Source organism: Cornus florida, unplaced genomic scaffold, assembly GCF_030987335.1.
Source record: "Cornus florida cultivar Cherokee Brave unplaced genomic scaffold, ASM3098733v1 CherokeeBrave_3.0.0_Hap2_Chr03, whole genome shotgun sequence".
In the NCBI taxonomy this organism is placed as follows: domain Eukaryota; kingdom Viridiplantae; phylum Streptophyta; class Magnoliopsida; order Cornales; family Cornaceae; genus Cornus; species Cornus florida.
Genome location: NW_026775573.1, coordinates 23776441 through 23789927, shown reverse-complemented (window position 1 = coordinate 23789927; position 13487 = coordinate 23776441). Strand labels below are relative to the sequence as shown.

At 37.9% G+C, this 13487-nt stretch overlaps 1 protein-coding gene across 1 annotated transcript in view; it reads right to left on the bottom strand.

The window, feature by feature from the left end:
• The window catches only part of LOC132299956 (DExH-box ATP-dependent RNA helicase DExH3), a 48292-nt gene that overhangs the window by 8066 nt on the left and 26739 nt on the right, over nucleotides 1-13487 (bottom strand). The window contains exons 15-18 of the mRNA XM_059796857.1: nucleotides 10642-10950; nucleotides 10503-10562; nucleotides 9605-9757; nucleotides 9393-9503 (exon numbers count right to left, since the gene is read on the bottom strand). Coding sequence (XP_059652840.1) covers nucleotides 9393-9503; nucleotides 9605-9757; nucleotides 10503-10562; nucleotides 10642-10950 — 633 coding nt within the window. The remainder of the gene's footprint in view (nucleotides 1-9392; nucleotides 9504-9604; nucleotides 9758-10502; nucleotides 10563-10641; nucleotides 10951-13487) is intronic.

The window sequence follows — 13487 nt, the reverse complement described above, 5'->3', positions numbered from 1 at the left end:
ACACTTAATAAAAGAGAAGATTGATAGTGGAGCTGTTTGCATGCCTTTTGTTCCTACTACTCAACAAATAGCTGATATCTTCACCAAAGGACTTTTCAGACCTAGTTTTGAGCTCTTTATAAGCAAGTTGGGCATGATAGATACCTACGCTCCAACTTGAGAGGGGGGGGGGGGGGGGGGGGGTGTCGGATGTTTAGGAAATAAATTAGGAAATTCTATTTTTGCAAATAAAATATGAAATTACTATTTCAGATTTTAGTAGTTTCCGTTTCCTGTTTTCTAGCCTAGAGATTTGCTGATTTGATTTGCTGATTTTGTGGGCTTCCTGATTTGGTGGCCTTTCTCTATTATTTATCTTGTAATCATCTCTCTTGAAAGATATGAAGACTGATCATTTTTCTTCTTAAAAAACCTTCATATATATTATGAAAAATATATCTTAAGCCCACCTATAAAATCTTCAAAAACTTCTAATCTCTTAACTCAACTGAACCCAAACGATTTTGTTCTGGTTACAAAACACAACCCATTATGAAACCCAACCCAAACAATTTAAGTTGAGCCCAATATGACCAAGCCCATCATATATAAATATACATCTATATATCACTTTCATTCTTGCCTGTTTGTACGCAGCAGCACTCCTCACCTACTTCAATGGCCACCAATGGACCATTTTTCCGATCACATTTCTCTCTCTCCCAAAAACTCTTTGTTTTCTTTAATTAATTGTCTTTCATTCAAACTGATTTTTAGTATAAATTTTGGGGCTTACTGTTGATCTGTGCATCTCTCAACTTCTTCCATCAAAATCAACTTTGGTAAGTTCAATTTTCGACCAAATTTATCACTTTCTTTCTCTTTTTCTCTCAAACTTTTCTCTTTTTATTGCTGCAAATGTATTTCTCTCAAACATTTTTTCATTTTTTGTTCCAAATTTGTTAGATGCGAAGTACCACCACCAAAAGAAAAAAAAAGAAAAAAAAATAAATTAAACCAGCTATCGAGCTCAACTCGTCAAACATAGCCGAGCCGAGGTCGGACTAAATTTTCTAAGCTCGAGCTCGAGCAGTCTTATTGCCTGACCGAGCCAAGCTCGAGCACACCATTACTCGGCTCGGCTCGGCTCGGCTCGTTTACATCCCTAGCCACAACATCACAGATAGCAATCTAGGAGCAGTATAGTTTAATGTTGCTAAGATTTTAATTTGGAAAGCTCTTGAGGTTTTAGGGAAAGAAGTTGGACATAAATGTCATCAAAGTAGATGAGAAGACTTACTAGAAAGTCTCAAGAATATTAAATATAGGCCTTAAGAATATAAGAAGTTGATCTTAGAAATGAATATACTTTCGAACAGAAAATATTTGGAAGAGTTTTTGTGCTCCCCCCCTCCTTTTCTATCTTGCATCCAAGCCATGGAAGTCCACTTTTACACCCTTGCTTCCTAATTATATTATCTTCTTCTATAGCCTAATCTCTTGCGAAAGGAAGGTCATATTGTTACTACATCTCTCTTTCTTGTATATTTTAGAAGGGTTAAAATCACAAAATCCCCCTGTAATACACATGTTTGTCATACAAGCCCCCTGGAAGGTTATATAAGCCCCCCCAAATTTATCAAAGACAATCTATTCCTCTTTTAATTGGGTATGTTGATTTTTTTCCACATAAAACACACAGTTTTTCTCTCTCCTTTAGTTTCTTTTTTCTTCCATTTGATTTTAAATTTCTCTCATCTCAAATAATGTACATAATTTTTAATTATGTCATATTCTATCAGCATCAACTGGGGGTAACTTAGTTGGAAGATTGTTAGACTGAAGATTGTTCTCTTGATCCATGATCACCACATTTTCTCCTGTTTGTTGTCTTTTAAATTTTTTTGTTAAACTTAATTCACTACTTAATGTGTGATTTATTTCTTATTCTTGTTTAACTTAATTCATTGGTCAAACAGCTCATCACAATGAGGACTTCTTGTGATGAGTAGTTTCTCAGTGCATTGTCAACTTGGCTCAGTTTGCCAGTTGTAACACAATGCTCATCCTCGCGACATTCAAGCGGAAGCAAAACGGAAAAATTGTCAACATGATTTCGAATGCCAAAAAGAATGGCTAGCGAGTTCGGGAAGAAAGATATTTCATAACTAGCGATTTTATTCCCTTCTGCTTGTGATTCAATCGAAATGCATACCTTTGGCTTTAATCCAGATAAAGATGATGCCTTTGGCCGCAAAAATAGTGTGTCAAAATGATGGGATTTGGCAAGAATTTTGATAATTTTAATGTGCATGTAGGTGCCAAGGGTAGTTTTGTCCTCAAAAGGGGGTCTACAAATGCAAAGGTTGTGGCAGTAGAACTCTCACCCAATGCACTTTCTGTTACTATTTAACGGAACACTATCAGGAAAAGGGTCCTTTGAAGAGTCTTTAACAAGTTAAAGTACTTGATTGACAAAATTATAGTATAAGGGGAAATGTGACACAAATTTATAGTACATGGGAGTTTTGTGATTTTAACCTTATTTTCAAATGAAACAAAGCCAAGTAATTGAAGCACCCACCACATGCAGGGACGGAGCTAGAAATTTGATTCAAGGGGCACATTAACACATGATAAATAACATTTTTAGTAAAAGAAAAAAATATGAGAAAACTTTGGAAGAAAAAAAAATTATGATTTGATTGAAGAAAGGGAATACAATTTTTTTTTTTTTGAAGAGAATCAAAATGAAAAAAGAAGAAGAAAGAATTAGAAATAGTTTTTGAAATTATTTTAGGGGGTCATTTCAAAATTAATAAACTATATGCATAAAATGTAAAAAAAAATTAATAGGCCGGCATGGTTCAGGGGGACAGATTTGGGTAAAAGTATAAAAAAATTCAGGTGGGCATTTTGTATAATTTAACAAACCAGATTTATAAAAATATATATATATATATATATTAATGGGCCAGCATGCCAACCCCCCGGGGCCAGGGCCCATGCTGGCTCCATCCCTGACTACACGTTCAATAAAATCTTTGTGAGAACCTAGATGCATCAAGTTTTGTATCAAAACCATGATTACCTCCATTATGAAGAAAATTAATCAAGATTAACACAAAGTGTTCTTCAAGTTTTACAAGACTCGAATTTAAGATTTCTCTGACGAGGATTGTTGACTTTAAGAGACAATCAAATCAAGAGTAAAGTATAAGAAGAAAAAGAAAAAGAGAAGAAAGAAAAAGAGAAGAAAGAAGATGAGAGAGAAAGATGAGGGAAAGGGAGAGAGAATGAAAAAATACTTTCATCCTTCCATCGCATTCTATTTATACTAACAAGTTTCAGAAATTACACATAAGCCCCAATATTATATAAGTAATAACAAATAAGCCCCTGATAACACTCCCCCTCAAGCTGGTGCAAAGATATTTATTATGCCCAGCTCGACTAACATATTTTGCAAGCAAGTCTAGCTCACACCCTTAGTCAAAACATAAGCAACTTGATCATGTGTGTTGACGTATGGAGTACAAATCAGCCCAAGACAAAGCTTTTCCTTGATGGAGTGTCGATCGACTTCAATATGCTTTGTCCTGTCATGTTGAATTGGATTGTGGTCAATGCTAATAGCAGCCTTATTGTCACAATACTACTTCATTGATTCGCAAATAGGATAACCCAATTCACCCAACATCGTTCGTAGCCATAACAACTCACAAACTCCATATGCCATGGATCTGGACTCGGCCTTTGCACTAGATCTAGCTATTATACCTTGTTTCTTGCTTTGCCATGAAACAAGATTACCTCTAACAAATGTGCAATATCCTGAAGTAGATCGTCGATTTATCGCAGACCCAGCCTAATCAGCATCAGTATAGGCTTCAACATGCAAGCGACCATGACGGCCAAATAACAGGTGAAACCTTGAGGTAGCAAAGAACATGATGAGCTGCCTCAAGGTGAGGCGTACGTGGAGCATGCATAAACTAACTAATCACACTAACAGCGTAGGCAATATCCGAGAGCGTAAGAGATAAGTAAATCGGTCTCCCAACCAATCGCTGAAATCTTCCCACATCATCTAATAGGTCTCCATCTACATCATTAAGCCTATGGTTCTGCTTAATAGGAATATCAATAGGTCTAGCTCCAAGTCTGCCTGTTTCAGCCAACAAATCGAACACATACTTCTGTTGATAAATAAACACCCCTTTCTTCGATCTGCACACCTCGATGCCAAGAAAGTATCTAAATATTCCGAGGTCTTTAACCTCGAACTCTATCCCAAGAATGACTTCATTCGATGAATCTCTTCTGGATCATTTCCAGTGATAACAATATCATCAACATATACAATAAGGGCAGTGGTGCAACCCTGGTGCTTCTTGATGAAAAGATTATGATCTGCCTGACTTTATGTGTACCCTGCAATTTTCACAGCAGTGCTGAACCTCTAAAACCAAGCACGTGACAACTGGTTTAACCCATACAAGGCTTTATTTAGCTTGCACACTAAATTTTGACCATTGGCAAGCTTAAAACTTGGTGGCATAGTCATATACACCTCTTCCTCCAAGTCACCATGAAGGAAAACGTTCTTTACATCTAGCTGATGTAAAGGCCAATTCAAATTAGCAGCCAAAGAAATAAGGACACGTATAGAGTTCATCTTGGCAACTGGAGCAAATGTTTCCAGATAATCAATCCCATAGGTCTGAGTGAAGCCTTTTGCAACTGACCGGGCTTTATATCTCTCAATTGTTCTGTCTACATGATACTTATTGTGTAGACCCATTTGCAGCCTACTGGTTTCTTACCCCTAGGTAATGGAACAATATCCCAAGTACCATTCTTCTCAAGGGCCTTCATATTTTCAAGCATAGCTTCCTTCCACGGAGTTTGAGTGAGAGCATCTAAAACACTAGAAGGAACAGATACAAAGGAAATACACGAAATGAAAGCACGATATGTTGGAGATAAGGCATCATAGGATACAAACTGAGACATGAGATGTTTTGTACAACTACGAACACCCTTACGATAGGCAATAGGGACATCAAGATCAACAAGAATGCTATTGGGAAAAGAATCAGGAGTATCAATGTTAACAAAGGAATTACCTGGATCGATGAGACTTTTTGGTCCTAGGGTGAGTCAATGACTTGTTTTGCCCTCGTAGTGTAGACAATTGGCTGGTTTCCTGCTGCAAATCATTAGCGTTAGGAGGACTAGACGTGGACACCTCATTAAGAAGCTCCCACTGAATCGGAACCTCCCCCTGAATGGGAACAGGCAAAGGAAGGGGGCATTCCCTCTGAATGGACGACAAAATCTCTACCTGTATAGTAGTCTCCCCCTGTAGAGAATCCTGAGCTGTGGAAAAAAAAGGAACAAACTCAAAGAATGAAACATCCATGGAGACAAAGCGACGACGAGTGGCAGGCTTATAACACCGATACCTTTTCTGAGTGGCGGAGTATCCAAGAAAGACACATCAGATTGCCTTAGGGTCTGATTTGTCCTTGCGATGATGACTGTGAACATAACAAACACAACCAAACACTTTCGGAGGGATAGTAAACAAGGCAGTGTTATGGTGCAAGACAAAGAAGGGGGATTGATAGCCAAGAACCTTAGAAGGCATGCGATTGATAAGGCATGTAGTTGTTAAGGTTGCATCAGCCTAATAACTTTTAGGGACTCCCATCCCAATTAGAAGAGAACGGGTAACTTCCGTAATATGACGGTGTTTTCTTTCAGCTACACCGTTCTGTGGTGGTGTATCAACACAGGAGGTTTGATGGACAATCCCATTATCAGCAAAAAAGGAGGTAAGACCACCATACATAAACTCTCCTCCATTATCAGATCGAAGGATTTTGAGGGGAGAACCAAACTGAGAACATACCATCCTATGAAAGGTTTTAAAAATGGAATGAACTTCATATTTGGTTTTCATAAGATAAAGTCATCAATAAACACAACAAAGTAACGAAAACTAAGTAATGAAGTAGTAGATTTAGGACCCCACACATCAGAATGAACAAGACATTGTTTGGCAAGAACACATGTTTCACAATTTAACTCAAAAGATTCAACTGAAGCAAACTGGGGAAGCACATGCTTCAAAACAGGAAGAGGTAAATGACTTATTCTATTATGCCATCACATTAATAGATCTTTATTGATATTACCATTCCTAAAACTAGACTGATTTACAACATAATAAGAAGTTGGCCTCGCGTTCAGCAAATACAAACCATTGTCCTCACGTCCCCTTTCCAATCGTCTTCCCCGTGTCCAAGTCCTGAAACACACAGTGAGATGGAAAAAAAGCTACACTACAATTCAAGCCTATTGTAATATGATTGACAGAAAGGATGTTATTGATAAACTTTGGAAGATGAAGAACAAAGGATAAGGTAAGATTAGGAGAGGCAGAAACAGTACCCTTCCCCGCAATGGAGGTGAAGGTGCCATCAGCTACTCTAACCTTATCTTTATCAGAACATAAATTGTATGAAAAAAAATCAAATGCCATACTAGTCATGTGATCAGTGGCTCCTGAATCAATGGTCCAGGGTGGCCCACCAAATAATGTGGAAACCTGATGTGCCGAATGATAGGTACCTGTCTGAGCAAAGTTAGAGGTGGAAATGGAGGCATGTTGTGCTAGTAGATGTCGAAGAGCATCAAGTTCAGCCCTGGACAAAGAACTCGGTAGCCCTAAGGAGGCATGACCAGGAGAAGCAATCTCACGCTCTGCAGTATGTGCTGTAGATGACCCCCTAAATGGACCAGGCCTTGGCCTAGCATTTGCATGAGCAAGAGCCGGAGTAGGGCGACTGTGTAGATTCCAACATGTTTCCCCAGTGTGGCGCGTACGCCTACAGTGATCACACCTTAACTTGCTTTTGTCATCCTGCTTCCCTCCTTTTGGAGGATTGGGTTTGTTCCATTGTTGTGTGGCAAAAGCAAACCTCTCAGACAATTGTACTTTTGGCTCAGGCTTATTGTATACAAGTGCAGACATAGCCTTCATTCTACTCTCCTCGGCCTGGATATACAAAAACACATCTCTAACAGAAGTAGGGGCTAGATACCGCCTAACACTTGTACCCTAGCATGCTCGTATCTGGGATGCAGACCACCCAAGAGCTCATAGATTCGATTCATTTCTACCATAGCATGAAATGCTTTAACATCGGTTGTACACACAGGTAAGTAGTTTTAGTAGTGATCTAACTCTTCCCATTTACTACGTAGAGTGTGGTAATATGTAGCAAGAGTTTGGTCTTCTTGCTTGAATATTGAAATCTGTTGTTGGAGTTCATACAACCATCCATAGTTCTTTAGTTGTTTTCACAAACAAAAACCCTTTGTTGATCTGTGGCTGCATTGACTGCAACAACCACGTCATAACTAGTGCATTATTTGCACTCCACTATTTGAATTCAGGATCACTTTTGGAGGGATACGTGACAATCCCTTCGATATGGTCAATCATCTTACGACCAATGATATGCATATGAGAAGATTGAGCCTACTCCATATAGTTTGTCTCATCCAGCCTAACAGTCGTAATACAAAGGCCTGGATGGTAATCACCACTACCTCTCGATACTGGAGTCAGAGTAGGAGAAGACCTATCTTCTTTTGAAGTCACCTCTGAGCCATACATTTTATCAAATAGTTTATGGGGTATACAATCCTCAAAAACAAAAGTAGCAACAAAATATGCAGAGAACCACCTCTCTAACACACAAACTTCAACTAGAAAGATTACTGTCTTCTAATATGCATAAAAAAGCGACCACGCAGTCACTACACAAACCATAGAAAACAACAAAGTAGACCATACCAGAATCGCGAACGACTAAGAAAAAGCCATTGTTGCAGAACCACGTGAACACGTATAAAACACCAATCAACACTGCAACAAATCAGAACACTACTTCCTTGCAAACAAATCCCATCTTGGAATCTCTTTAAAACCCTCCACACCTACTAGGGTTTACACAAACTTGCCCTAGGGTTTCAACTACACACCTAGAGCTTTACAAACCATGCTCTGATACCATGTCGACTTTAAGAGATAATCAAATCAAGAGTAAAGTATAAGAAGAAGAAGAAAAAGAGAAGAAAGAAGATGAGGGAAAAAAAGAGAGAGATGGGGAAAGAGAGAAAGAATGAAAGAATACTTCCTCCTTCCACCACATTCTATTTACGCTAACAAGTTTTAGATATTACACATAAGCTCCAATATTATATAAGTAATAACAAATAAGCCCTGACAACAAGGCTATCGATTTAAAATTGTGGGTCTTTAACCGTAAAGGATCCCAGCATACTTACATACCTCTAATGGCACTTGACATGAGAACCACAAGCAAATAATATGGCAATAGAACTGACATCAATAGTCTTAAATTACAACAATAGAATCTGATGAATATGTTGTATTTATAAAATCTCACAATTTAGGGGTAGTTTTGTTTAACGCTGCTGTGATTAGGAACAAAATTCAGGTCATAAAAGTTCATTTTAGTGGGTAGTAAGAATTTATAAGGTCTAAGTGTCATAAGGATTTTATGAAACCTATATAGATAGGCCTTATGGATGTAATATGAAATTAATCATAGAAAAGGTATTTTCAAAGAGCTTTGAGCTTTCTCCCCCTACTTCCTTCTCTAATCCCTAAACCCCAAGCATTCATGGGCATGGAAATCAAATTTTATGCCCTCCATTTTTTATAACATTTTCTCCTCAGTAATTTCTCCTTGTTTCTTGTGATAGGACTTCAAGGAAGACATTCTTCCCTCCCTTGGTGACCTCGGAGAGAATAGAATGAGTCCCCCCACAGCCCTAGTCTGACTAGGAGGCTTATTCCTCGATTCTTGCAACTGCTAATGACTGTGAAAGCTTGGAGGTTGACTTTTTCATATCAGGTGGCGAGATGGATGACTGAGCCTATCTTATTTCCTCTCTCTCTCTCTCTCTCAAGAGTTTTTCGGAGAAATAAAAAAAGGTCATTAGCACTATTGGTCACACCAATCTGTGATTGTTTAAAAGGGCAAATTAGGTACAACTTAACTTCTAGCACTATTTGCATGAGGTGGCTACTCTCAAACTTGAACTTGAGTTCTCTACACGCGATTGTAGAATAGTGTGATAGTTGGGCTACACCAACTCTGGTCTCTGAGTTCAGGCATAGTCAAATTCTGATCCTTCCATCCACTAAATGTTTATATTCAAGTCTCCCTTGCTCAGAAATTGAACCAAAACTATGAAAAGCAAAACTGGAGCAGGTTATGCTTAAAAACATAAAACTAAGAAAGCTAAAGCATATGTATGTAATACATTTTATAGATCATACCCCCACAGTTTTCAATTAACAAACTCACCTTCCTTTGGATAAGCGTATTAAGTTCCTCCTTGAGCTTTGTGTAGCATTCTGTCAAGCTAGGATCCATGAAAAAATCAATATATCCTCCCAGCATTTTCAAATGCCCAGCCTTCAAGGGGAAAAAAAAAAAATGTAAATTACGCAGCTTTTAGTCAAATACCATTAACAAAAAATAAACACTTGAAAGTATCAATCAATGAAGAAGATTACCATGATCCCATGGCTGAGAGAACCACCAAAAAGGATCAAAATTGAATCAGATACACCAGTGGAATCACGTATGAAAACAGTATTGACCTTTACTTTTTCACCAAACACCAACCATGGATAGGTAATTGTCTGGTAACGTGCATTAACAGAATTCTGAAGCAGAATCATTACAAGCATTAGATAGCTGTACTATCATTAAGGAAAAGTTATAGAACTACAGCACTTGTCAGAAGAAAAAGGAAAAAAAAAAGTAAAGAAGAAGTTATATAACTACAGGAAAGGTAAAGTCTTCTCACACCTAAGCTCACTCATTTAGCCGTTGGATCAAGAGAAACTCTCAATCCAAAGGCTAGATGAGAGAGCTCACAGAGAGAAGCTCTCATCATAGCCTTACTCTTATAACAAACATTTTCAATGACAATGATTAAAAGCTTTCTCGATCCAACAAATGCTCATTAAGATGGACCAATTATTTTGGGGAAGATAATGAAGAAAAAAGCATGTTATTATGGTAAGGTGCATTTAAATATTATAATCAAATAAGATACCATAACAAACCCACTACAAAAGTATGAATTTTATATACCTGCATGCAAGTAAATACAAATGTTTGATACAAATGGATGATGCATGCGTCACTTTTTTTTTTTATTTTTTATTTTTTTGAATATGTAAAAGTGATTCACCCATGAATGACATTACGGGAAGAGGTGGGACCTAGTTTTGGTCTAAGGAATGGCATCATGGGGATTTCTAATGCCCCAACTAGAAGATAGCCTCCACAGATCATGGTGGATATCAAAACTTGTGTCTATTAATAGATACCCATAAACATAAGATATTGTTCTAGTCTATTGATTTTCTAGGACTTTATAAAGCATGTCTCTTTAATACTTACCGCATAAAGTAAGACTTGGCCATCATCCATCGTTTTGAAAGACATGGATGTCTCTCTGTGCTGCACATATAGAGAGGAGACATGTCAACTAAACTTGAATTTTTCAGATAATTAACATTTTAAAGTAGAGTTACCTTACCACTACGGATGCTATGCCAGGAAAGAGTCCAGAACATATAGTTGCACGAACCAATGACTGGTTGTGACTTAATCTATTGTTAGAGCCAGCATCTGCATCTAGTAATCCAGAATCTCTCAATATGAAGCTAAACTGTTTCCGAAGAGAATGGATAGCTTGAAGAGTTTGGGCAGAGAGAAAATTCCTCCAGCAATACTCATATCCAGAACCTTCTCTTTCCGCATCTTTCCATCCTTCATATGCACGGACAAGAGCCATATGATCACTGTAGTCCTTTGCAGAGAATCTGGACTTCGCCGTCCCTGCCAACTGAATCAAAAGAAATAGAAGTGTTTAGATAACGAGAACAAAAGGCACGCATGTCTACATCACAGCAATTGTTTTCAACACATGAGAACACATGCCTGCATTGTCAGGGGTTAATTACTGTTAGTGTTGGCACTGGAACTATCATATTGTACAAAATGAGAAGGACAATAATAGAAGCAGTAAATGGGTAGGCTTCTTGTGATCATATGCCACAATAATTGCACAAATCTTGCAATTCAGATATCATAGACTCCACAAGACTTGTCCGACAGATTTTCTATGATCAAGAATATAGAGAACTTGAGTTTATCCTAATGCAGTTTCTTCAATGGAGAAGAAAAATGGGAAGCCCATTAAATTGTATTATTACACACTTCAAGAAGAAAACTCGAGCATATCAACAGAATCTGTGGAGGAGGTGATCGTTAAGGCCTTTACTGTCTAATCCCACAAAATGATTGTGGAATAGTTCACTCTGCCATGCATTTTATCTAACACATACCTGTCCTAATATCTGAGGAAGTTAATATAAATCAAACATTACAATTTAACTGGCAGATGAAGTATCCATGGAAGCATAAAATATTTTGTGCCCATTTATTTTATCATTCAGAATCACCCGTATGTGTACTTACACATCATCAAAAGTAATATTTTAATCACTCTGCTCTCCTCATTTTTATGGAGGGTCTAACCCAAAGGTGTTTTGAATGTGCACTCACCTTTGCCTAGTATTCCCAATTGTTACGGCATCAACACTGTTGTGACCATTAACTGGAGACATGTTATTCTTGTAAAAATTAACATTTTCCTCCAACCAACAACGACAGTAATGAACCCAACGTTTAGCTCAAAAACAGAGTCATTGAAATGGAAAAATCCAAGTGCATCTGTAGTTTAGTATACAACTATAATTCCACAGGTAACATCATTCCAGATCAAATTCAATCTGCTGAATCGGTATCATAGCCAGGTCTACCAAGAGGAAATTTTAACTATTCGATGACAACAGATCAAATTAGCCATTCATTTTAGAATCTGAGAGCAGCTACTTTGTGCATAATATTGCCAAAGGATAGGTCTGTGTCGTATTAATTCTCCCAGCACCCTGTGCAGACAAGACCAGTACTGAGAGATGACCAAAAACTTCAGAATCAAAAAGTGGAGGCAGCAGTGAATAAATTAAAGATATCAGCTGTTATATTGAAGTTCCATAATACAGAAAAGTCGATAAAGATATAGATGGAGATATAGAATAGAAGAAGTGTTGTGAAAAATGCAGGAAATTAACAGCAAAATATGGAAACTCCAAGTCAAACTTTGGCAAAAATTGATATAGGTCATAGCAAGTTTTAGTCACAATACTGCAAAAAAGATGCACAGACCACATAATACTTGATGTACAAGGTGCAGTGAGTGTCATGTCAGATATTATACATACACATCAATTATACGTTAAAATACGAAATCATTATACAATAATATAACACATTCAACCATTCAAAAAAAATTCTTTTCATAAATTGATAAACTAATAATACTTTCTCCACCACCACCTATCCAGGATTATTATATGCTTCTGAAGATATACTTAATACATTTTATAAAATACGATATAGGAAATGCTATGATCCTTAAAGCAAGGGTGGCATTAGAGATCTCCCTACCTAAAGGGTCATTACCCAGCGTGGCCCCCCATAATTGCAGGTGCTGGCAGGGGTGGACTAGATACAAACCTAACTTTGGCATTATTTCAAATCAGGGCCAAAACAGCTGAAATGCGAAGAAAGACAATAAAGAAGACAGCAGGAGTGGCCGGCGGATTTGAATATGTAGAGGGCGGCGAAAGGTCTCCAACCGGCAGGGTACTGATGTTGAAACTGCTTTTCTTTATCCATGGGCAATGAATTTCGAGCGGATGGTGACACTTGGGAACATCAAGCAGGCTCTTTGCTTATTTTGTTGACCTGCACCTTACAACAAAGTGGCTACTCTCAAGATTCAAACTTGCCTTCTAATGCTTGAAAGCCCAAACATTTTTATGAGTGCACTAGGCAGGAAAAAAACACCGCTCGTCTCAACTCAAAAAAGCTTTTTCCCAACTACTTGGGGCCAGCTACATGAATTGAGCTTACCCATTCCATTCTATCTAAGGTCATAGTCTCAGTCAAACCACTTGTTATCATATCTTTCTTAACTATCTCGACCCATGTTAGTTTTGGACTTCTCTTGTTGACGACCAATAATGAGGGCACTTGTTTCATTTAATTAGACAAGCTTCCTCTTCATGAAAATGATTTTTCAATCCTCCTCCATTAGTACCAATAGGTGGCATAGGGGAAGAAGAACTACACCTTCCTCCACAATCATGGTTTTCTCCAACCAATAGCTCACAATGGCATTCCTCCACAATCATGGTTTTCTCCAACCAATAGCTCACAATGGCATTCCTCCACAATCATGGTTTTCTCCAACGAATAGCTCACAATGGCATTCCTCATTCCTTTCCTTATTATGGCCTACAATGGCAAATAGCT